At 40.3% G+C, this 25,335-nt stretch overlaps 1 protein-coding gene across 2 annotated transcripts; it reads right to left on the bottom strand.

The window, feature by feature from the left end:
- Positions 1-1,531: 1,531 nt before the first annotated feature.
- On the bottom strand, positions 1,532-23,165 carry LOC116324923 (MAM domain-containing protein 2). 2 transcript variants are annotated; one of them, XM_031745708.2, is made up of 15 exons: positions 22,848-23,165; positions 22,606-22,716; positions 16,157-16,446; positions 13,217-13,301; positions 12,886-13,023; positions 10,737-11,011; positions 8,918-9,011; positions 8,416-8,562; positions 6,602-6,721; positions 6,327-6,469; positions 5,389-5,485; positions 5,082-5,240; positions 4,751-5,004; positions 1,744-1,828; positions 1,532-1,646 (listed from the first exon to the last, which is right to left on the bottom strand). In XM_031745708.2, the coding sequence occupies exons 1-15, from the start codon at positions 22,876-22,878 to the stop codon at positions 1,600-1,602; spliced, it is 2,076 nt and encodes a 691-aa protein (XP_031601568.1). In that variant the 5' UTR covers positions 22,879-23,165; the 3' UTR covers positions 1,532-1,599. The 2 variants fall into 2 exon arrangements, with proteins under 2 accessions (XP_031601568.1, XP_039471135.1); XM_039615201.1 differs by lacking the exons at positions 22,606-22,716; positions 22,848-23,165 and adding an exon at positions 16,559-16,670.
- Positions 23,166-25,335: the final 2,170 nt, after the last annotated feature.

Below are 25,335 nucleotides of genomic sequence, written 5' to 3'. Positions count from 1 at the left end.
GGTTTGTTAGTCCGATTGGCTTGAAGGTGATGTAGGCTTTTGTATTCATATCCTAGATGTAGCTACTAAAAATCTCAGACAAATTAGAATTTCCGCAACCTTGAAGTCAAGGTCAGAGGTAGAATTTTCTAAATATCTTCTGAATCGATAACTCAAGAAGGGAAAATTGTTACCGTAGATGTTTAGCTCGATTCAGCTTTGAAAAGACTAAAAAACTGGAATTTTGGGAAGGATTCTTAATCTTCTTGCGAGATTGGGTGAACAATATGTGCACACGTCAGGTTAACATGGAAAAACTGGGAAACATTGTCTTGATCTTATCAAAAACAATAACAAACTACTCTGGAGAGGTATATGAACAAGATAAATCTTCACTTTGTTTCCATTTTTTTGTTACAGTTACTGATGCGTAAACATGACGTCTTCTGTTATTTTTAATTTACTCGCAGGTTACTCTGACATTTCCAGGCTTGAAGCTGGAGCGATCCAAGATCAGGTGAAGATCAGACCTCTGTTACCATGACATTAGATGGGCTACAAGTACAGGGTCCACGTTAGGGCGCTTACCTACGCATGCATGTGACCGGTGTGTGTATGAGAATACATCAGCATCTCTGGAGTCAGGAATATTCTGGCAGTGCTAATATAATGTCCATATTCCACTGTAGAATCACCAGTCAATCCAATTAAAACTGTGGGGAATGATCATGAGAACAGCCACACTTAAATCCAAAAAACATTTCTATACAGTCCACTGTTTGGACCGGAGGATTTTAGCTGATTTGCTTTCAAACCCTTCATAAGAATATCTGCGATAACCATTCATCTGTTCATCTGTCAGTTAAGGTGATTAATGAACAGGTTGTGTAGGAAAAACAGAAGTGTGGAGCCTCTGATGTAACTTCTTTTTAAAAAAAAATAAATTTATGAGGTTGGTTCTTACTGCAGACTTAAGGGTTTAAGTTGAAGGGAGCTAAACTTTTATTTAGCTTGTTGAAAAGAGGCTTCTTCAGTTTAGAGCTAATGGGGAGTCTCAGGTATTTAACCCGTAATGTGGTTGTCACCTTGGAAGAGGTCCGTAGCGTCATTTACCCACCCTGCCACCATAAGAATTATTCAGGCGACATGGTTCAAGGTGTGACTGAGGGTTGAATCACCTGAGAAGGAATCTCAATTCCCTCACACTGTTCCTTTATAAATGGCCCTGTATGCTATGCTGTATTCCCACTAGGGGACAGTAAAATATAATATTTCTTGTATCCGACTCCAGGCATCAACAGAGAGAACCAAAAGCAAGTCATGTTAAAGAATGTCCTCGCTTTATTTGAGCAATGAGCATTAATCTAATGCAATACAAATGTGAAGAAAAACACTTTAACATGCTCACTGCTGCTACAGTGCAGAGAAACGCTGACTGTGACATGACTGATATGTGTCGCTCCAAGAAGAGAGAAACTACATGAGAAGTTTCCTTTGTCCACATGTTTAGACTGACATGCAGGAGTCAGACTCAACAACATTTTGAGTTGTCTGTAATGTGCAAAAAACAGGAAGGGGAGGGGGGTAAGCATTATACGCTGTTTTCACTCCTTGAACCCTTTACTCGATCTCATTGGAGGTTCCCACATGGGCGCTGATCACCATTTCTGCAGGAAAAAAAAGAAAGAAAGCAGGAGGTTGTGACGAACCTGGAATCCTTTCTTGCATCTTTTCTTTTTTTGTAGGATGTTTCAGTTTGTTTACCTGGGCAAGGTCCACCTTCCAAGACAACATCATCTATGGCAATGTCACTTCTTATTGAAGAACCCCTGATCGCTTCGAACACAATCTAGGACAAAAAGACAAATAAACTGTTTAGATAAAGAAAGTTCAGGTCAGCAGTGGACCCCCCCGTTAGAAAAATGACTTTTTTGTCATTAGTTTTATTAATAATTTATTAATGTTTTTTTTGTTTTTTTACTGTGTTATTTATTTTGAAACACCTGCAGAAGTAGCGCTTCAGTTTCGCTGTATTTTACAATGCACTGACAATAACAGGCACTCTGAATCTGATTCTGATTCAAATCATGAACAAGTGAGTCGTTACAATAAATAATTGCGAATTAACTAAAGTGACCTGCTCTGTTCTTACCTCTGAGTTACACTGAATTATCCTATAAATAAGCTCTAATACTGCTGCAGCACAGACCTGCACGGATGATGATCATGCAGGTCTGTGCTACGAAGTGAGATTAACGGCTCAGCTTAAAGTCGGAGTTTTCTGAATCATGATAGTGGCCCTTTTTTTAAATTGGCTAAATCACCATGGTAACCGATGTTGAACACATGACCAGGTTGGGAGCACCATGTTTTCAACAATTCTTTTATTTACAGCATGTTTTATGCAAGTTTCAGATTATCTGCAGAGGGAATACATTTTATATGTGCTAGGTTAAGCTGTACGTTATTAAAACCACTGAATAAAGCCCAAACTGTGTATTAATTTGGTGACACATGAATGTATTAGAGTTATACTGATCTGCTGTTGAGTCTCTTTTACACTGCTGGAACTGCAGCTAATAAAACATTAAATAGACTCAGGCGGTTTAAAGCTTTAGTACTACTTTAGTAGTGCGCAGCACAGAGAACAAACTCAATAGAATAATTAAATTGAATTAAAATGCTTATTTCACTGCTCTGTGTGCTAAATCACCAGGTTAGCAATTTTCTGCAGCACTAATCTGTTGTCTTATTAACAGCAGTATTGAATTTTACTGTCACTATTTTTAATGTTCTTTATAGATTTTTAATCACAATTCCTACTCCACTGAATATTTTCATATCTAACCTATGAGAATGAGTTTTTGAAATTTTCAGTTCTATTTATAACTCCTAGTCTCAATGTGTTTATGTTGTAAGATAAAGACCTTACAAAATTAGAGTGAGACCTGCAACACCGAGTAAGTGCTTGGTGAATGTGGGGAGGAAGAAATCCCTTTTAAGATGAAGGGAAGTCCAACGGAGGCTGGCTCATGAAGGAGCAGTCATCTTCCCCGACTGGGTGGGGGAGTGGTGGGGAGAAAGAAGAGAAAGCAAAGGGGAGCGAGCGAAATTTAAAAATGATCCTTTAATTATTGAAACTTTCATTTAGCCAAATAAAAACAGCCGAGATGTTGAAATACCCTGCACAGAGGACAAATGAGATCAAATGCGCTAAAGCTTGTTTGCAGATAAGATCCATTCACCTTGAGAGTCATTCACTCAACGCTGTAATTTCTTGATTTTAGGTTCTCAGTATATTCTGGCACACCCACTCGTGCATGCAGTCTGCACAGTGATGAGTGCAGACAGGACCAATTATACCAAACCTGCAGGCTGACAGGGGCAAAGCTGATGCTGAAGGCAGAATATTTCAAGAGAGGATGTCGGACTGAGTTCATCTTACCGAGACTAAAGCGAGGCCCATGTTTCCATGATGCAGTCTCATATAGGCTACTTTGTTTCCTGGGCAATGACTCTATACCACTGGTTGTGTGTGGTTCCAAAATGACAGTCGTCAATAAGCCGTCGAACTGAAAAGAAGCCTGAAGCTATGTAAAAAAAACAAAACATCTTTATCTGTGCCAAATCTCAAAGAGATGGAGCTGTGGAGGCGAGTTTCATCACAGTGGAGTCAGAAAGGCCACACTGGGGTGATTTTCTTTCCCCTGTTATCAAAAGGAAACTACATGTTCTGCTTTTGCCTTTTTAAATTCAAATTTCTCACAGAACCACTGAGCTGTTATTTTCATGCCTGTCAGACACTGAAAATAATGTTAAAGAATAAAATTAAAGACGCATTATTTCGCTTTTACATCAGGAATTAGTTTGTTATGCTGCTTAACAGCTTATGAAACATGTTATTGATTTAAGTGGTATAATGAAGGGGTACCTTAAAGTTTTTTTGTTAGCATGTTGAGCCCACTTTGATTTTTCTATCAGTGTAAAGATGTTTAACTACACATTTAATCCCTGAGATATCTTAATATAAGAAAAAGAAGTGCAATTTCAACAGCATCGGTTCTTCAGTTTTTCTACATGGTAAATATGTAAAATTACAGAAAAAGTTCTTGTAGCTCACTGCCCAGACTGTCCCGGATTTATTAAGCGGTAACTTTTCTGTCATGTAATTGTTTATCATGGCTCAAGAGTTAGCAGTTCGTCTTGTAATCGGAAGGCTGCCGGTTTGAGCCCGGGCTCCAACAGTCTCGGTCGTTGTGTCCTTGGGCAAGACACTTCACCTGTTGCCTACTGGTGGTGGTCAGAGGGTCCGGCAGCCTCGCCTCTGTCAGTGCGCCCCAGGGCAGCTGTGGCTACAATGTAGCTTGCCATCACCAGTGTGTGTGAATGTGTGGATGACTGAATGTAGTGTAAAGCGCTTTGGGGTCCATAGGGACTAAGTAATGTGCTATACAAATACAGGCCATTTACCATTTATCTATTACTAAAAAATTCCAGAAATGCATAGCCTCCTAAATTTTTTCCAAAGCAGTCTAGTGGGCCACACTGGAGGGTTAAATGAAAGCATTAAAGCATCTCAGTGACATTAAAGTGATCCTCATTTCTCAGCATGGCTTCTTAGAGAAACTGAGATCAGCACCCCTGCTCTACAGTTCTGTCCTCACGTGGTCCTAAAGTGAGTTGTTTGCCAATCAGCATCCACCATCATCTTCATCTAAACTGTTTAAAAAAAACTTTTCTGCATTAAGGGGAAAGTTATTTCCACTCTTGCCTGATGCTGGCTGTGACACTCGTACTCGACTTGGGCCTTCAGCCACGCGATGCTCTGCTCGCCACTCCTCTGCCACAGCAGCTCTTCCTTTCCATATTTGTTGATGTGAACGTTAAGCTGGCCTGTGCCCGACCCATACATGTGGTAGAAAAAGCTAATACAGTGCCGTCCCCTGGTTCCTCTCACGGGGCGGGACAGCAGCCGGGCGTTCTGGCCGGGCAGCATCGGCGACGCCTCCAGGTGGAGGTAGTATCCTATGGAGCACAGAGTGTAGGTCAGGGGCTTACAATGACTGAAAGGATCAATTTTCACAAAAGAAGAGGTGACTCACCAGGTCCCGTCGTGTGGTCCCCTCTGGGTCCGGTGTATGAGGTCGGTGTGGGCCCCCTCCTCCTCTCCCAGTCAGCAGCGTCGCTCTTCTTGTCCTGAGTGTAACCACACATCCCTGCTTCAAAATCACAGCGTCCAGGGAGAAGAGACGACAGCAGGCCTACAAGAGGAAAATCCATATGCCGAATAAGAGAAGCAGCAGGGTTCCTGCTTCTTCTTTTTAGGCTAGTAGGGTTTTTTCGTTGAAAGCAGGGTTATAAAATAAAAACCATCTCTTTCTCTCTCTGTGCTTTTTTTGTAGCTGTTACCTGCCACCAGCTCGCACTCTCCAAGGCTCATGCTGATGTCATCCAAAGCCACAGAGCCACAGTCCCAGAAACTCCTGCAGGTGCTCACGAAGACTACCTGAACAACACAGGACAAACCGGTGAGCCACGAGGTGTTTACAGATTTAAAGATCGATCCCAACCAAAGACACTTTAACCAAAACCCTTTGTTTGGGTTGGTGCTGGTGTGTGCACGAGCCTCAGTTAGTCTGTGAGGATAGAAATGAATCATGAGTGAAATACTGAGCCAGTGTGGAGAAATCCTTTGAGCACTTTGGCATCTGAATGACTTTATTTTCATCACGCAGCACATGTGATGATGATGATGTCCTACAGCAGCACTAAATTAAAAAAATCCTGTTTCTCCTGTTTATCTTTCCCTCTCTGAAGAATTATTTTCATTTCTCAGTGTTTCTTGGCTATTTCTCACATTCTTCACTCTGTTGTTCATTTTTCTTTCTTCCCCCGTATTTACTCTGTTCCTTACTCCCATTATTTGTATATTTTTCCATCATAATTATTGAATTCATTCCTCGTTTCCTGCTCCCACTTTTCCTTTTCAGTTCTGTCAGTTGCACATTTTCCCTCCTTCTCCCTCTTGTACTGATGCTTGTGCATCCCAATTCTTGCTTCCTTTCATTTCTTTCTTTCTTTCTTTTCCCATTTTTCTATTGGTTCTTTCCTTCTTCTTTCCTTTCTGTCTTGTTCACTCCTTTCTAATCTTCAGCCCTCCATCTTTTTCTTTTCCTCCAGGAAAACGTCAACAAGGGTACACACACACACACATATATATATGTGTGTATATATATATATATATATGTTTATGAAAGAATAAACAAGGAGGTGGATATATATTTATCCACCTCCTTGTTTATTCTTTCACACATGTGTGCTTTTTCCCCCACTTCCTTATAGCTGACCTTGGCAGGTTGTGACGTCTGGAAGGTGGCATCCGCTGCGATCCAGATTCCCCTCGACCTCTCTGCCTGAGTCCAGATCTTCTCCTGGCTGCCGTTCGCCTGCAGCAGATAAACAGCCAGGGCCTGGTCCGTCTGATTGAAACCTGCAGTTGCCAGAGTTATTTCTGGTTGGTGAATCATTCAGATCAGCTCCAGCAGAAGATTCACACATTTCAAATAAATGCCAACTTGCAGGGAAAATATATGAATCTGTCGAGTTTCAGGGTGCAGCTCACCCCTCAAAGAGAAGTAAAATGTCAGACAGTACTTCATGTTCCCGGCCAGAGTTGGACCGATGAGACGGCTAACGTAGCCGAAGCGTGGGCCCAGTCGGGCATGAGCCAACAGGAAAGATCCTGGAGGGAGAAGACAGCATTTTATTTTCTTGCTAACTCTCTCTTCCTCGGAATCTGCTTGCTGTGATCGTTCCCATCACCACTCACACCTGGTAATGATCTGCTGCTCGACTGTTTTTCAGTGGCAAACTGTGCTTTGTTTGCATGCATGGATGTTGTCGCCACGTGAAGGCAAAGAAATGTCGAAAAAGCCGACAGACACACAGCCACCAAAACGCTGGCCTAAATTTCACAGCTTTGATGTTTGTTTACATCCACCATCTAATGAGAACAATACCAGGCTCTTAATGCTATGTGGTTCACTTGGTTTACCAGCTACAGTTCTGTGTAAAAGCCTTCATTTCTTCATGAAGGAGCCAGACTTTCTTGTATTTTTATAAGTGGTCTTGAACAGCTTTCTGGGGGTATTTCAAAGTTTTTCTTTGACCATTGGCTGCTTTTTCACTCATTTTTTAGTCCAGTCTTTGTACCTGACAATTATCAGAGGAATATTTTTGTTTTTTTTGTTTAAGCCACTTAACACTGAGATGAACCAGTGCTGCGTCTAAACATAACGAACAACTTTGCCAATTTTAAACTCTTTAATCTTCTGGCACTTTGTTACTAGCAGCCTGTCACAAAAAATAATTTGTTCCAATGTCTTCAGTTGAATCCACAAAAGTGCCAAAGATATCACACTTCGACAGGCATAAAATAATATTTTTCAGACCAAAAGTGGAGCGGAGTGGAGGAAACTATCTACAGGTGATAAATAGCCAAAAGTCATGTCCCTAGGAAATACAAAAAAAAAAATCTGGCTTTTCACTTGATCCACGCTGTTCTCTTAAGACTCATGAGTAATGGTTTCAGTGGAAGTGTGGCTAATAACAAGCTAGTCTTAAGAAAGGGAAATGAAAAACACACAATGGAGCACTATAGACCATGGATTGGCCTTCCCAGAGCCAGGACCTCAACATTATTGTAGCAATAGGGGATCATCTTTGCAGATAATGAAAGAAAAGGCAGTCAACATCCAAAGAAAAACTCTCAATGTCCTCGATGTCACAAAGCTTGGAGAACTATTATCGAAGACTACTTCAAGAAATTTCAAAAAAACTCAACTACCCAGCAAACGTGCCCTCTTGGGGCCTGTATGGGGCCGCTGTGGGCAAACCCACAGTACTGCCATGAAATGTAGAGCACATCTGGGCGCACTGCGAGTAGGTGTGGATAAACCGTGGAGCTGTGTGGGCAAGGCAAACTCACATTTTTCCACATGAGCCCCAAGTGTGTTCCCATCCAGGGCCCATACCAGTTTTGCCCTTTGGGGCCCCTATGTGGGTTTTCTATGGTCAAGCCAATTATGTGTTGCCCATAGGAAACCTGGGTGATGAGGTAGAATAAAAGTATTGGTCTGCTAGATGTTTTTTTCTAACCAAAAAGATTCTTTTGTGGTGGAAAAAATCAGGAGTTTCCCTCTGAGGCAGCCTCACAGTTGACCTATTCTGCTTGTATTTTTATTCTCGGACTCTAAAAGCGTTGCATGATTCATGCATAATTACGTGCACATCAGCTTACCCTATTATTTGAAACTTGGGCCATTTTTAACAGTATTGTCACACTTTATATATGACGGGAAATACAGAAAAGTGTATTAAGTCCCCTTTAAACAGTGGAAGTTTTACAGAGTCCACGGTCAGATGTTGTTTTCCCACCTGCTCCTGTGGTGTGGTCTCCATTCCTGAATATGTTGGGCTTCACAGAGACTCTTCTCCATGGTGACTCCTCTGCCTGCTCCTGGGTGTAGAGGCAGAAACCAGACTCAAAATCACAGTTGGCGATAGAGGGATCAAAAGTTGGCTCTGTAGAATAAATGCACAGAAACCGCAGGTTAATGTAGGAGAAACACTTTTGTGGCTCCTGTTCAGTCCTTTAAACATTTGTATTCGATTTCATGTTAACATCTGTAGACCCTGGAGGATGAATCCTATATTAATCATGGTTATTTTAATCTTCTTAATCTACATCCAAACTCCCAAATTTTGATATATGAAAGACTTTATGACTTTGCTGCTACTTGGATTTGGTGCTTTAAGATATTAATTAATTGAAATTCTTAAAATCTGAATATTTTGGAGGCTTAAGATTTTACCCAGTTTGACTATTTTACTGGTGACATTAGCGGTGAAAGAATAAGGGGCTTTATTTGCAGCTCACCAGTGTCTGTGGTGCAGAACTGTGAAGAAAAGGAAATGTCATCAAGTGCAACACGTCCGCCACGTGGACTGTTAAACGCCACTTCAAAGACCACCTAAAGGACATAAATAAAGCTGTAGGCCGTTATGTGTTCACACAGATGCGTTCACATTTACATCTTAATGCACAGTAGTCATAGTTTAGTAGGAGTTTTAAGTCAAACCCCAAAACATTTTAAAATCAAATAAAGAACAAAAACATTTGTCAGACAAATGATGGAAGCACAAGAATTTAAAGATAACCTAACATAGAGTCACTGCATTTAACCCTGCCCACTTTATTACGTACCAGAACATCTGTGTTACAGGTCATCATGTATACCTATGAGACCGTAAGCAGTTTATCAATTAATCTATCAATTAACACTACCTTAACATAGATTACTTGTATTATTCCCTTTGTAGATACACTGGTGACTATATTACGTACACATGGAAAAAAATTAAAGCAGTCACTCATTATTTTTTTTATTTTTTTTACATTGTCAGAAACGTGCACTTTCAATTAATACTACACGACTAAAGCTACGGAACAATTAAAGATTTTAAAAGTTAAAATCCTGACCATTATATGAATAAAGGAGATGTTCAGTGAAATCCAACTCAATCATCTCTTGCATGTGGCCATAGAGACAGAGAAATATACATACAAGATCTGTAACATTTGTCAAACAATAACACAATTGATAGCACAGTTAATGTCTTTATATTTCCCCAATGACACTAGAGATATGCTCTCCAATCTATTTTTGTTTGGATGGATGGATGGATGGATGGATGGATGGATGGATGGATGGATGGATGGATGGATAGATGGATGGAAAAAGTGCAATGCAAACCAGAAATGGAGGACTTTCTTCTTCAAAGTAAAGTCAGTAAAGTACTTTTGACTAGGGTTTGCTTTGTTTCAAGTTCGATATATTTTGCCACACAGTGAGCATGAGGCTCCATGTGAATGTCCACGTGCCTGCCTTTTTTTGTGATTGCGTATACTTGTCTGCTGAGAATTAACATTTCAATGCGCCAGCTACACATGTGCTCCCGGCAGCGAACTTCAAGGGGTCTTCAAAGAAGTATAAGAGCAATGACTGTTCAACCGTTTGGTCTCCAGCTGTCTGCGTCTGCAATGGACCATATTGAAGCCTAAAACTTGGGCCTCACTATTGCAATCAACACGTTTTAAAATGTGCAACTTTCCCTTTGAAGGCAAAGGTTCTCTGGTTTTTGGTTTGCAAGTTCACAATTTCCCTTCTGCTCAGTGTTTACAGGCAAGTTGTTTTCTGCCGTGCAAACTATGGGCGACCGTGGCAATCCACTAAGGTTCAAAGAGGTTTTTGGTGTATACCTCAATAGCAAACTTTATTTTTTTAATTCAATCAGTTTTATATTGTAAAAAACCCACAACAACAGTTGTCTCCGGGCACTTTATACTGTCACATATCCTACAATATTACATACATTGTTAGAGAGAGCATCTGCTGATTGTGGGGTCTCTTTTAACAGGAAGAGACTTTTGTTTTGAGGGTTAGGGGAAAGACAAGACAGAAAAGAGGAGCACAACACATAAGATAAGATAATTCTGAGCTCAAGAATACATCATTGGAATTTTTCTAAAAGTATCTAGCTTTAAAATTGGGTTCACAGCAGCAAAAGTATATATTTAATTACCATTTAATTTATTTTTGCTTTTATAAGAAAAAAAGTTGCCTTCTTTAAAAGTAACGGTCTTGCTTTGTTCATTAGGTCATCACATAAGACTTTATAAGAGGTCTTGAACTGACCTGTACCGAGTACGGTGCCTTCAGGTCCACCTGCACAGATATCCACTCTCCAGGAATCTCTGTCCAGTCGTTTTGATTCTCCAACCCTGCCCTCCACAACTCCTGGTACTGACCCAGCTGGTCCCGGGTGAAAACAGAGAAGAGGTTTCCCATCTCACTGCGCTGGTACTGAAAACTCAGACAGCCGGACATCGGCACCTGCGTCATTGGAGACACCAGTTTGGCCACTTCTTTGAAGGTCTTGGCGTAGATGGAGTCGACGTACATGAAGTGACCTGAAAGGAATTAAGTGGCAGAGTTTTCTGGGTTTATTTAGACCATGTAAACACTGATTTGGTGATTTCTAGTTGTGTAAAGACCTTCATCACAGCCTTTAAAGCTTTAACAGCTTTAAAAGTTATGATAATCCGTTGCTTTGACGCTGTCAGTCTGAAAGATAGGACCATTCTGGGTACATTTTGAATTATGTTTACCATTCTTGTCAAGTTAGAGTCAAGCACATAGGATAAGTCATTACAGACCTTTGTAATCTTTGTAAAAGGTGAGCCTAGTCAAACTAGTGACCGTTCTACAGACCACTTAGGAAAAACATAATAAACTAACCCTAACCCCAGGATTAGGGGTATCAAATGTGAAGCTCGGGGCCGAGAATTAACCCTCCAGAGCAGCGGTCCCCAACCTTTTTTGCACCACGGACCAGTTTATGTTTTCACGGACCGGTCTTTAAGGTGTCGCGGATAAATACAACAAAATAGAACCAGTACCAGTACCAAAAAAAAGAAGATTTATTCATAACACATGGGAAAAGACCCAGGGAAACTGAGTTAAAGATAAAAACAATTTAAAATAACAATAAAAAAAACAATAAAAACCCTGAAAACCATCAATTTTTACACCTGAGCCTCAACTCTCGCGGCCCGGGATCAAATGGCTCACGGACCGGTACATGTCCGTGGCCCATGGGTTGGGGACTGCTGCTCCAGAGGATCCAGTCTGGATTGACTGGATTGCTTTGCACTTGAAGGCATAGTTTGGCACCCTGTGATGGACTATGGCTCGGTCCATCTGTTAGGATAGGCTCCAGACCCACCATGACCCTGAACTTGGTAAGCAGTTAAGAAGATGGATTAATGAATTTGGGGGCTTTTCTTGTTTTTCCCTTTATTGGATGAAGAAAGTGGAAACAGACTGGAAGGATAGACATTAGAGTTCTTGTAGAGAACTGGTTCCCAGTAGTTAAATTTTTTGGAGTTGTTAGTCTCCTTACCTATTGTTCCCACTCGCGGGTTCCACTTGCACTCAACTGACTTCAGTTAGGAAAATAGTGGCGCGGTCTTTAAAGTGCATATGGACATTACTTTTATTTTAATTGCACAAAAAGACAAGAGTGCCCAGGAGCCAGACCCTGAACTTCAACGGATAACAAACTGATGAGCAGTCAGTTATCTAAAGTAGAATCACTGTGGCAATCGCTTTAAACTCTCTTTGTGCTGGTTTTAATCCTTGCTTCGTGTTGTCATTTTTGTGTTGATTCCTTAATGCTAAGGTAAAGATCGTATGTGTATTCTCATTAGCCCAGGGTTATGTGCCTCAGGTTTATATTGGTAAATGGTAATTATGAGACAGCGCAATTACTTTCTCCTGGAAGTGATTAAGCAACATACTATGTTATATTTAAGAACAGTGTTCTGTGTAATATGTGTAATAATTACTACCCAACACAGAACACAATAAAAAAGGGAAATACTGATGACATTTGCATGAATGTCTTTCATATCCTGCTTAGTGATGGTGGTTAGTCCCAAAGCAGAGCCAGTGAGAAATCGAATCATAAGTGATATCGATAATGGAATCAGAATCGTTAAATAATTAGTACATCCCATCCCAAGAGGTCATTAGAAAGTATGCAGATTTTAAGCACTACCTAGAAACTAAATCCCATATTTTAAACTGTCTGACATATAATGATGAAATTTCACTTTTTAAAGTATCCCAGGCAGTTCATTATTTGTATTTGTACCTGTACTTTGACCCATTGTAGCCCTCTTTAACTTTGTGGTATTTGGCTTATGAACTAAAATCTGTTTGACCCTTCAAGAGTCATTAATAGTACACCCAGTAATTATATGTACAAATCACTCTTGCTCACCTGACCTGTTGTTGTATGTGTGATCATTTGGCATATCATTGTGGACAACCTGGACCTCGCCTCCTCCCACATACCAGTTTACGTTGGCATTCCACTGGTTATTGTATCCACACAGGTGAGACTCCTCAAAATCACATTCTAGAGGCAGACAAATGAACAACAGACCTGCTGTTATGGGTGCGCATGTGAAAGCGTTTTCATGCTGTCGGAGCTTTGTAATGTCTGAGGATCAGGGTGCAGATGGTCTTCATCAAGGCGTACATATGTGGGTGATGTTTTTCTTTCAGTTTAAAGTAAAATGTGTGAGTGACATAAGTGTGAAGTCACCGACCCAGGCAGTATCCGGGGCTGATGTGGATCTCAAAGATGGCCACGCTGCTCCCTTTGCTCGACCCAGGTTTACCTTCGATGACGACCTAATCAACGACACATGCTCAGTAATCCCCCGAAGTGAGGTCTGACATCACATGAGGTTAAAAAGAGTTCATTCACAAAGAATGCTGACAGCTAGTCTACTTTTCCTGACTCTGATTTACTTTAAAGTGGCGTGCAGAAGAGGGAATGACACACAGGATGATGGAGAAGAAACACGTTTATAAGATATGTCATGCCTTTTAAGATGTTAAGGTGGTTTGGGGGAAAAACGCTGAGACTGTTTTTGCAGCAAATGTGCAATAAAGCCAAAACTACAAGCTAAAAGTGGCTCAAAAACCTCTAAAGTGAAAACAGCTTGATAATACTTTGTGGGTTTATTGGAGCATGCTCAAAAAGCTTTAATGTCAAGCATCCTCTTTAAGTAAATCATCATGGTTCCTGTGGTGAACTACTATTTTCTTCTCCTGCCTGCTGTGTTGCCCTGTCTCTGTCATCATGTTTACTGCCAGCCTTCATTGCTTAGTCTTAGTTATTTGTCTTTCAGTTATTTCCTGTTTTACTCTGAGATTTTCTTTTCTCACGTATCTTGTTTTTGTGTCTACATCCTCTCTTTGTCTTCTCACGTTTGAGATCGTCTCCCCTGCCATCATTATTTTCACCTGCTGTTGATAGTTTCCACCTGTTCCCTGATATTCAGTCATTTTTCTGTCTAGTACAGTCTGTTTCCTGAAATCTTTTGTCTTTCTCTCTGTAGCCTGCACTTGGGTCCTCTCATCATATCCTAAAATAATTGGAATATGTCCATTTGACAAGCAGATCAGTGTAGTACGACCCCTATGAGCAAGCACTTTGGCAACAGTGGGAGGGAAAAACTAAATTTTAAAGGAAGAAACCTCCACCAGACCCAGGCTCAGGGAGGGCCGGCCATCTTCCGTGACCAGTTGTGGGTGAAGGGAGGAAGACAGCAATAATCAGAAATACAAAAACGTACTCATCTGGTGAACTGCCGTGGCGATATAGATTAGTAAAACAATGCATCGTTCACCTGTTTACTTTCTCAACCTCTGACACAGAAATATCCACTCTATTAGAATTTACATGACAAATCTAAAAAGTTTTATTCCTGCCTATAATCTTAAAGAGGTTATAAAGGAGTTTGTTTATATCTTTCATGGATTAATCTGTCTGCTATTTTATTACTATGATGACGTTTTTTTCTGATTTATGAAGCGATAAAAAGAGATATCGGAAAACAAATTAAAAACATTTTTTAGCTTGGCTTTCCTCAGGTTTCTGTTCTTGATACAATGTGTATTCAAATTAGTGTAGCTGAAGGTGATCAGGTGCTGAAGAGTGCCTCAGCTGGATGATGTGTATATATACTAGAAGTTTTGTTTATTATTTATTTATTTATTTATTGCTTTAATTTAGGGAAGCATGGACATTTCTGGCACAGCAAGGTGGCAAGAAATGCCAGAAATAGGGTTACTCACTGGCAGAAACAAGTCTCCATATTTAAAGGTGGGACAGATAGTCCTACCAATGCATCTAAATCCCCAAAATAATTGGAATATTAATGAATTAAATTTTTTTTGGCTTACTCAATGTGGCGAGAGAAAGGTGAAATCAGGTTGCAGCTTTGAAGCTGAACATTTTAAATTTAAGGTGAAGAGTCAAAAACTGCAGTTCCTTGAGTGGCCACTGGAGTCCGAGCTAAAAGTGAGTCAGCCCCCACAGATTCCCATGTTAAAACGCCCAACTTTACAGAAAAATTAAACATATTTTAGACGTAGCCCGTTACATTCATATGTTTTTATCTCAATAGTCAGTTTATCTCTCACAACAAGTTTTGTTATTTGGTTATTCGCAGGTATCTGTGTCCCTGCAAAACCCCGTACTGTCTACAGATGCAGCTTGGCATCATTAACTAATAACCCTTTACTCTCTCATCCAGTGCCTCCAAAAAACAATACAGCAGGCGCCAAAGCACTTAAACTTAGCCAAGTATGTCCCATCTTTAGCAAACTAACACTACCTGCATCCCTAAGTCAAGCTGGCTTTTGTTTCCAATAACAAAAGTTAATGCTGGGTGAATTTATTTCATTGAGTGGGAGTAAATAGCACAATGCTTCAGCAGTTGGTGTGAAATCTAAACCACTGGCACATTAATTTTCTTCACCCAGGTCTGGACTGAAATGTGTTTATGCACTGAGGGGCCTGCACATAGCACAGGTCTGGAATAGCCTGATGTAGGTCACAGACCCTGTCAGAGTCAGCTCTGCCGCTGCATATAGTGTAAACACGTGGTGTACTATTCCCAGAGTGTTTGGATAATTACGAGCATGTTTCATACTCGCCTCAGTTTAGGTCTGCATGCGTCATTTTAACCTGCATGTGTTGTTTCAATGAGAGATTGAGAGGTTTTATGCATATGTGCAGTAGGTTAGAAAATCAGCTGTCAGACTGCATCTTCAGTCTTTGAAAATAAAAACAGGAAATTGTGAGTAAATTTTTATTTTTTACTTTTACCTTTCTTTGCACTCATTTTCTCTCATTAACTGGCAATCTGTGAGCAAGTTGAACTGAAGTGCAGTGGGATTTCTTTCACCTTTCACCCTTAGTTTTTTTTTCCTTGTACAACTAGACAGCTGGGTGTTTATCAGCCGAGTCCGTAGAGGATGAACATTTTCCATTTTATACCTTTTCTTCTGGCTGTAATCTACACAACCTTTCAACTTTTAGTACCTAAGAATAGCTTAGCTGCTGTACCTTTTATATTTTAAAAAGAGATATAAACAGCCTCGAGCCTCTGGCGGAACTTCAGCCATGTTTTGGTACATTTTAATCTGATCTCTTTGTTAAACAAAGATTAGATACTATTTGAAAAGTGTTTTACCCTGTAAGGTTCTGTATTGTTCCGCAGGTCCATGCTTGAGACCACCCAGCTGTCGGAGGGCAACCGGCTGCTCCACAGCGGCCTGTCAAAGCTGTTCCCCTCGGTGCGCTGCAGGACCTCCAGGCTTCCTGACTCTGTGATCTGATAGACAAGCCTCAGGCAGCTCCACTCACCGTGATCCAAACGGGGACTCAGCAGCACCCCTATGATCTCTCGCTGTGGGTCAGCACCACTGCCTATGTAGTCCTCCTGATCCTCATTCACGGCTGCTTCCACTGTGACAAAACGGCCTGAACAGACAGATTAGAAACACAGCATTTCATTCATTATAAACAAAGCATGATCAAGAGCATATTAATGACACCTGCTACCTGATCTTTCACCCTGTGCTGCTGTACAAACCTTTAATATTTGTGCCGCCAATAAGGTTAAGTATATGTGGTCTCCTCATTTCCAGCTCCATATTTTTATTTTTGGACTCTACCAGAGTAAATTTTGCATGGTTCACAGTGTAAATGATCACTGTTTGTCTGTTACTGGGCCTTCAGTTTATCCTGTCTGAAAAAGAGTGTTTTAGCTCCTCCTGCTTTAAGCTAGCTTCTTTCTGATTGAGTCCCCGACAAAAACAACTTTTGAAAACTTGCATAAAAAAACCCTCTTTCTGACATCATACAGAGCCAAGAATGGGAAAAAAATGTCTGAAACTGGGCAGTCAGAAGCTGATCTTTTGGCCCAGAATGGCTAATATTACATAAGCTAACCTTGTTATTGGAAACTTTGGCTGCCTTTGATATCAGCAGCCACCACTCTAATATTACATATGTCAATAAAAAAGGAAAAGCTTGGTGATGTCTTGCTTTAAAGCAAACGTTTCAATGTTTGGAATAAGACTTTAAAAACTTTCAGCCCTTGGAGGTAGATTTTTAACAGCACACTGAATACCAGCTATAAGTATGTGTCAGCTGTAAAACTAATTGGAAATATAGAGCCTTCATGAGAAGGGCCAGGCATAAAAAGATGCACAAAGACAAAAACAACATGATAATAGATAATAAAATGCAGATGGTTCATCAGAAAAGCAGCTTCAAGGTTAAACCATTATGATAGCTCATAATGCTAATTTAACCCAAATGTAGCCACTCTCATGGTGAATATACATCTGTTTTCCTGGATTTTCCCAAGAATCTGACAAAGAAAAGGTCTTGGATCAAAAAGGAACAAGAAATGTGGAAAATTATTACCACTTCTGCCTTTCATATGTCTCTGCATGATTGCACAAACAATCAACAACACAACTGCATGACATAAGCCATTTATAAAGCTAGCCAAATAAGCAGGATGCTGCGCTTCTGCAGACTGTTATTATACGTTTAGTCAGTATTCAGACATCTAACACATTTTAGATCTGTCTCCCATTAATATCTGAATTTTGGCAGTAATTTCAGTTCAGAACTTACTAGAGAAAAGTTACTAAAAGGGTGTGCACTGTTAAGAAAATACATGCAGAAAAGGTTGCACTGTGGACCTAAGTCTGTACAGAAATGTGACTAAAAACCTAAAGTACTGCAAACCCATGTTTCACTGTAATACAAGACAGACCCTTACAGTCCAGTTTTCGGTTTTCACAGGACTCTATGCAGTCCTTACTGCTTCCACAGGAATTAAGGGTGTACATAGCAGGTAGGTGCTGCTCTTCAAATGCACTTAATTAAGCGATCATCAGTAGATCTCAGCAAATTCACTGCAAGGTCAAACTGTGCAAAGCTCAGAGAAAACCCAAGAGCTATATTTCAGATTCTACAAACCTCACTTAGCATGCTAAATGTTGACAGTACAATGAGGAAAACATCTGATCAAACAAATCTACAACAGAAAGACGGAAAAAAAAGGTCAAGGTGTTTCAATATCCCAGTGAAAGTCTGTGTGCATCATCAAATTCTTGGAAACCTCAATGAAAGATGGGTCAAAATTCCTTCACAAAGTGAGAAACTGATGAATTCATACAGAAAACAATTACTTTAGCTTATTTCTAATAAAAGGTGTTTTATAGCCAGATAAATCATGGGGTGCACTTAGTGTTTTCACAGGACTGCACATGCATTAGTAAATCTGGACTAAAGTAACAAATTCTAATTTCTGGTAGAAATCAAGGTACATACTGTACCTTTTATACCGTTTGTTGCTTACTAACAAGCAAGCTATTTGCTAGCTTGTGAGAGCACAAACTGAGAGCCACTAGCAAATTAACAGAGTTGGGTGTTGTTGTTGCTGGACTGGAAATCATATTAGCCGATCCACAAAGTGCAGCCACACTAATTAACTGAGTTAAATACGAACACAGAGGCAGCTAACAGGCTAACTGATCGATGTGCAGGTTTGGACATTCTGACATCTCTGTTTGATAATGGGACTAAAATGAAGGCCGGAATCAACTGATCTATCCAGTTGTCTGGGATTTCATTTTAGATTGATGCCTAGCAAACCAACATGAGCTTGGCTGTACTAAAAGCGAACTTGATGACTGAACTTGATCTGTCAAATATATTTTTCTTTATTTAGGCACAAGGTGAGGAGATTTAAATCCCAGCATCAGTTTGTGTTTAAATATTTGGAATTATAAAATGTGTCTGACCCAGCTCCAGATAATATGCAAAAATCAATCATTTTCTTTACACTTTCTGTTTAAGGACTGGAACCTGTTAAAAATCAGATGTAGTTTTACTGGACCTTTTTATCTGAAAGAAGTTATAGAAAGCCCAGATTTACAGGATGTGACATTTTGCATCAGGATTCATGGCCAAAGTCAAGACACTTTGAGTCGGAGCATCATAAAATCCACCTCAGTAACTCTTTTCTGCTCCAGGGTCCTCTGAGCTCTTCTTAGTGGTCTGTCATTTATTATTTGTCCCTGTGGAATGCCCTGCTGCCCCAGGCCTCCTAAACACACTCACTGAGATGATTTCAGTTTGGAAAATTCAAAGTTTCTTTTTTCCCCCCCAGTAAACTGCAGTTGTTTATATTTAAAAACCGAATCAACAGATGTGAAAACCTCAGACTGATGCAATGTCTTGATTAGATCATCCCAATGCCTGATTTGGTTTCAAGCAGAGTAAAAAAGGGTACATAAAAACTGCTTTATACATACATTTGACATGACTTCACTGCTCCCGTTCTGGCTGCGCAGAGCAATGAAAGGGATAAGGAGCAGTGGAGGAAAGGAAAAGAAATGAGCAGGAACTAAGCACACTATTAACGCACCAAATACACCGACTTTTCTGGCACGCCAGCGGCATTAGCAACAAAGATGGAAACAGGAAAACACACAGTATCCCAGACAGGAGCAGAGCAATTTTCAGAAAAAGTGGGCTGTGAGCAAACATCGTAGTGGGGAAAAAGTGGTAATTAGAGGTTTTCTTCAGCAGGGTTTGGAGCAGCAGGGTAGAGCCGTGATAGAAATTCTGCCTCACCAGTTACATGGCTCAAGATTAGAGATAAAGAGTTTGTTTTTTTTATGACTGTTAATCATCTAACCTCTTATCACCCACCAGATCATAGGTGAGTAAGGGCTAGTCTTAGGGATGGATTTAACCACAAGCTAAACAGACTCATTTTCAGAAACTAAAAAATTTTGCCTCTAAAATGAAGCTACAGTCGTTTTTCTGCAGGATGTTAACCTCCCTATAACCTTAACTATATCCTTGAATAGATGGCAAGAAGTCGTGTAAGTGGGTTCTCAGTCATCCAGGTCATGGTTGCCTTCTCATCCAAAAGGCTTCTTCAGTTCTAAAAACTCATTAGGTGTCCCAGGTATTCATATTTTAGCTCATGTGAGTCTAACCGCTCATTTGATGACAGGTCAGTATCAAGGACTCTCAGGACCACCTCCAAGGTGTAAGCCCCACTAGCAGTTAAACATCTGGGACTCCACATCAGCTGTTAGAACTGAAGAACCCTTCTGAATGACAAGTAAAACATCTTAAAGAACTTAAATAAGAAGTCCAGTTGCCTTGGACTCAAACACTTAATTTATTAACCTCTTACCATCTACACATAGGACAAGGCCAAAAAGTGGTTTTGATTGTCAGGTCCTCCGTTCTGCATTAAAAACAGGTGTTACACAGTGTAAGTCACGGCACAGGCTCAAGAGGACTTCTAAAACCCAATATCAGTGAACACAGCTTGTTAGCAAATGCTTGAATCGGAGTTAATGGTCCTTGGGTTTGAGGTTGTTCTTGGATTGGGAATCCTCAGTTAATATATTTGGGTTTGCGTTTCTGTTCAGGTTCTTCTGTTTGAAGTTTTGATTCTTACTGTTTGTAGGTTGAGTTTTGGATCTCTGTTGTCATGTCCTTTCAATACAGTAATATATTGATAATGTAGTTTGATTGCATTTATAGCTCCAGATAAGTTTTCTTAGACTTTTCAATGCCTTTCTAGATGGTTTACTGTTCCAGTATTAGTTCTACATTCTTGTTTGTATTTACCTTCAGTTCCTAATTTGAGTTTGTTATTTGTTTGTTGTGTTAGGTTTTCTGGTGTTCCCCCTGAATTAGTGAAACAAGAATGACACACTAAACATGAACATAAGTAACAGCTTTTGTTCATTTCCTGTTTTAGTATGACTGTTTTTCTATTTTTCTATGGCTGTTTGAGTTTTGCTTCCTCTCCGATTGTCTAGATCACATGCAGCTGTGTCTTATCCCCAAATTAGCCCTGAGTGTATAGTGCTGTAACCTTTGTCACAGTGTATTGTGTGGTTAAGTGTATGTGGCATTCTTGTTTCTGTCTATATAGATCTGTCCAGTTTTTCCCCTCACCTCCTCTGTTCTTTGGATTACTGCTCCTGGTGTTTACTGACTTCAGGAGCAGTGTGAAAAATATGTGGATTTGTGGGCTAGTCTCGCTTTGGCTGTTGCCGTTCCTTCAGCTGGCCGTGAAGAAAATTGTCACAATTACAGGATGCAAAGAGCTGAAGTGACACTGAGTGTTTGAAAACAATGAAAGGTGTCCACTGTCTGTGCTTCTCTGCGGTCCTTTCCTTTCCTGTTCAGGCCAACTTTTCAACCAATCAGCATTTTACCACCACACAGTTCCCTATTCAGCTATGCGCTGGTGGTTTTGGAGGACTGCACACAAGCACCTCTGCATAGGCTGTATACCCATAATCCTTCACTCTGCAAAGCCAAACACTTATGCAAACTACTGGCGAATCCTCTTAACCCTCTGACACAAACACATTACCATGAATTCTGCATAATGCATGATTTATGCTTCTGCGTCGACTCTAAGTAGAGCCTATGCAAGGGGTCGATACCATTGCCAGCATTTATACTTGTGCTGGGTGTTTTCTTCCAGTCGATTTGAAAAATGGCGGCAGAAGAAGTAACCAAAAATACATAAGAGGAAACGATGGTATGAACAGGCCAGTCACAATCATGTGACGTGTACTTTCATTCTCCAGTTACAAGCATACATCCCACTTTAGTCATGATCAAAAGTCAAGGCAATCAAAATATGGAGTGTTGGGGATTTTTTCAATATTATTATTTGAGTATTTTTGAAATTACTCTCCCAAATTTGTTTCCTTTCTCCAAAATACAAGGTTAAGGTTATCACCAGTGATCCACATTTATATATATTAAATAAAAGATTATTGGACTGGATCAGTTTCATAGAAACCACTGATGATAATTCTGCCCCCAATCCTTTTTTTTTAGAGAGAGAAAGGCAAAATGGGCTTTTCTGGAAAAATATGAACAGGATTTAATCTATCAGAACGAGTAATTTCTTTAATCTCTGATTGCCAAGAGTCTGGAAAAAAAATCTGATACGATTCTGATTATATTTGGGTTAATGTGATTACCGGTGATCACTTAGACCTCAAAGGCTTAAAGCGGGCTCCACCTCATGTCACTATTTACGTGACGAGACCCTGTCACTAGTTCACCAGGATAAATACAGCTCAAGACTTCTCAGTATTTTGTTCATGGACCACACAAGAGTGTACAATTGTACAGATGCTTGTTCAGCAATGCTTAAGAAGTTTTGTTGTTTCCCGCCACGGCGACCAAAGTGTGCACAAACGTTTCATTTATCCTTCATTCATCCATCTGTTGGCTTTGATCACTTTGCATGAACAGATGGTGATATAACACAGATACTAAGATAAGGGCGTGTGCAGCATTCATTCATATCAGCTGCAGCGGTACCAACCCGACGAGAATAGCTAAATGTGTTATTTCACTGACTCCAGATGTTCAGAGATGCTGCAATCAATGCAGACCAGATGGGCTTCTTTTCACCGGGGCTTCTTTAGTGGCACAGCCAAAACCATCAAAACCAGCACCAAAACTGTCATTAAAACATCTTCAACTCTACACTCATTATAAGCTCCTACATTAAATCCGTTTTAAAACCCTGAAAGTGCAGTGTGCCGTCGTTTTAAGTACCATCTTTTTGCAGGGTCCAGCTCATAAAGTCTGCATCTGACGTGTATCCGCAGGTGTTGGACTCAAAGTTGCAAGATCCTGGCAACACCTGGCTGTGGGCTTGGATGGTGACTGAGAGAGAAACGAAGAGGAGGAAGACGTTAGAGAGAGAGGGAATGGTAAGTATGAATCATTGCAACTGGCATTAATAGAAGCATGCCCTCATCCACCAGCACTGGCCAAAACCGTTAAGATGTACTCACCAGCAAAAGTTAGGAGGTAGAATGGAAGCATTGCTGCTTTCTGTGGAAAACATACAAAGAAAACTCTTGGAGGATGTAGGAAAAGAACAAGGAGCAGTCCTCTTTCATCCACGGTCGGGGAAAATGCAAGATGGTTCTGCAAAGTTTGTTTTTGAAGACTTCTCTCTTGTGCGTCGTCTGAGTGTCTCTCCAGCTCACAGACTGGCAGCACACTGTCTGTGTGGAGAGTGGGGAGGAAAAAGGGAGAGGAGGAGGAGGAGAAAGAAGGTGACTGATGGGCTGATGTTAGGCGAGAGAGGGAGCAGGAGGAAGGAGAAAATGAAGAGGCTGGGAAGGGGGGCACCTCACACACCATCAGAAACTGACTTAAAACAGCAACGACTGTGCAGCTCTCCTCTTCTGATCTGTTGGCCTCAGAGCAAAACCAGAGTTAGGGGTTAAATGTCTTGTGCAAGGACAGCTCAGTTACTCAGTTCATCCCCCACCCTGAGCATTAGGCCCGTGTCTTCAAGTTAAGACATGAGCCTAATGAGCGAAACTGTCCTTATCAGAGAAAACCGACAGAGTCGGTACATTTTTAAAATGCCTAAAATCTCCAGAGTTTGCAGTTTCCTTGCAAACAACCTGATTATGGTGTGAACAATGTGACTGTGTGGTAAAACTATGTATACTGGGTGTACACTAACCTCCCCTATCAGTGTGCTGTGATACTGTCAAACAATAATGCGCTATGAAAGATTGTCCTGATATGAACTTCAGATGAATTTGTAAAGGGTTGTCTCCTCTCTGTAGGTGTTTTAGTGTCGAGTGGTCAGCAGTAACTTGCAGCGGTGTAGAAAAACTACACATTTTTGAGGAGGGCCTGTTGTTACAACCTTTGAATGCATTAAATTATATTATGTCACACAGGCCTGGTGTCAGTGTTTTTACCAGCTTCATATAGAGAAATCCTTTGAGACAAAAGGGCAACATTTATTCAAAAAATGTGCACAATTGAATATTTTTGACCGTCGGACTCTCACGAGAAGCGGCATCATTGATCAGTAGGTTCAGATGGAGGTAGAAGATGGTAAATGGACACCCAAAAGGAAATAATAGAGCTAATTTTACCATGACATGAAAACTCTGGAGTGCACCGGCTGCTATGAAAACGTTACAGCTACATGAATCAGGCTGGAAGGAGAGAAGCGAGAGGCTTTTGTCAACTAAATGATGAACTTATGGAAAACAAGAAGCACTCCTCCGTCAAGGCAGCTCTCCCTCTCTGGGCTGTATTTACCTTTAAGGGAACAGTAATGTGTTTCGTATTTATTCATTTTGTTTTCTGTGTTCTTTTTGAGCAAACTTTAAGAAGTTTGCAGTGCAGATTATTACTTTGACTACGCAAACATGATGTGGGAGTAGGTAATGGATAATGTGAGTAACTGCACATGAATAGCTTGAGTTTACAGTTTATTTCTGACTAACTAGACATTCGCTTTCTGTGGAGTTCGAATCCTCATAAATTGGTATACTTGCCTAAATGTTGCCAATAGCAACAAAGGCAGTAGCATTTTAAACATAGTTTTAAAGATAAAAGACATTTGATGAAGGTTCGACTTTGTAAGAATTATAGAAGTTTATACATAGTTTCTAGGTTATAAGAGTTTTTGTTCATTTTTGACCAATAAATCGTTAAGGTGACAAATTTTAATGGACTGTTAACATGACCCCACTCTACACCCCCACAAAGTTCATTCAAAACTTTTCAAGCTATCGTGTTTACAGACAGAATGACACACACGTCACACACATATAAACACTACGAAAAACTTCTTGGCAGTGATAAAAAAAAAACATAAAAAAAGAAGATTTGGGGGACATTTACTGTTCATTCAGTGTATCATATACCTTTGATTCCTTGCTTATTAAGTAGTAAAGCAATCGGGCACCTCTAACCTGATGGGGATCCAAAACATCTAAACCCAGCGAAGAGTACTCCTGCTCTTGCTGAACCTGTTTGGGTGGTGACACTTTTATCATTTTTTAATAATCATGTGGGTCTTTTTGAAACACAGACTTTATTGTGTTGCTGAAAATCTTTTCCAGATGCTCCAATTTAACTCCAGTGCAGATTTCCTATTGCAATAAAGTGCATAAAGTAGTCAAAAATATATGGACAGTACTTCTTTTTTCATTTGAGCCACCAAGAGATTTTTTCACATAATGAGTCTTTTAACTTAGAAAATATACTTTTAATTTCAGGACACCGCTTTTCCCTTTTCAATATTACAGCATTTCCCACATGCACAAAGCCAGGACCCGTAGAAGTTTTCCTCTACACCCTCTGGAGTAAATCTCTGCAGCAGAGCTCGAAAATCGTGCACGTTAAAAGCCACGGCTGTATAATGACACCTTCAGCTATAACATAAGCATATTGGGTGGTCAAATACTTTTGTCATAGAGTTAATATTCGTAGCATAACAGCTAGAATTTAATGAGAAGACAT

This window comes from Oreochromis aureus, linkage group 7, assembly GCF_013358895.1.
Source record: "Oreochromis aureus strain Israel breed Guangdong linkage group 7, ZZ_aureus, whole genome shotgun sequence".
Classification (NCBI taxonomy): Eukaryota; Metazoa; Chordata; class Actinopteri; order Cichliformes; family Cichlidae; genus Oreochromis; species Oreochromis aureus.
This window is presented reverse-complemented; position numbering and strand designations above follow the sequence as displayed.

Coding starts and splice junctions, on each gene's coding strand:
- LOC116324923 (XM_031745708.2), bottom strand. CDS start 22,878: ATGCTTCCATTCTACCTCCTAACTTTTGCTG. Junction 13,024..13,216: donor CAGCCCCGGATACTGCCTGG/GTCGGTGACTTC, acceptor GTCTGCCTCTAG/AATGTGATTTTGAGGAGTCT. Junction 6,470..6,601: donor ATTTTACTTCTCTTTGAGGG/GTGAGCTGCACC, acceptor TGGCAACTGCAG/GTTTCAATCAGACGGACCAG.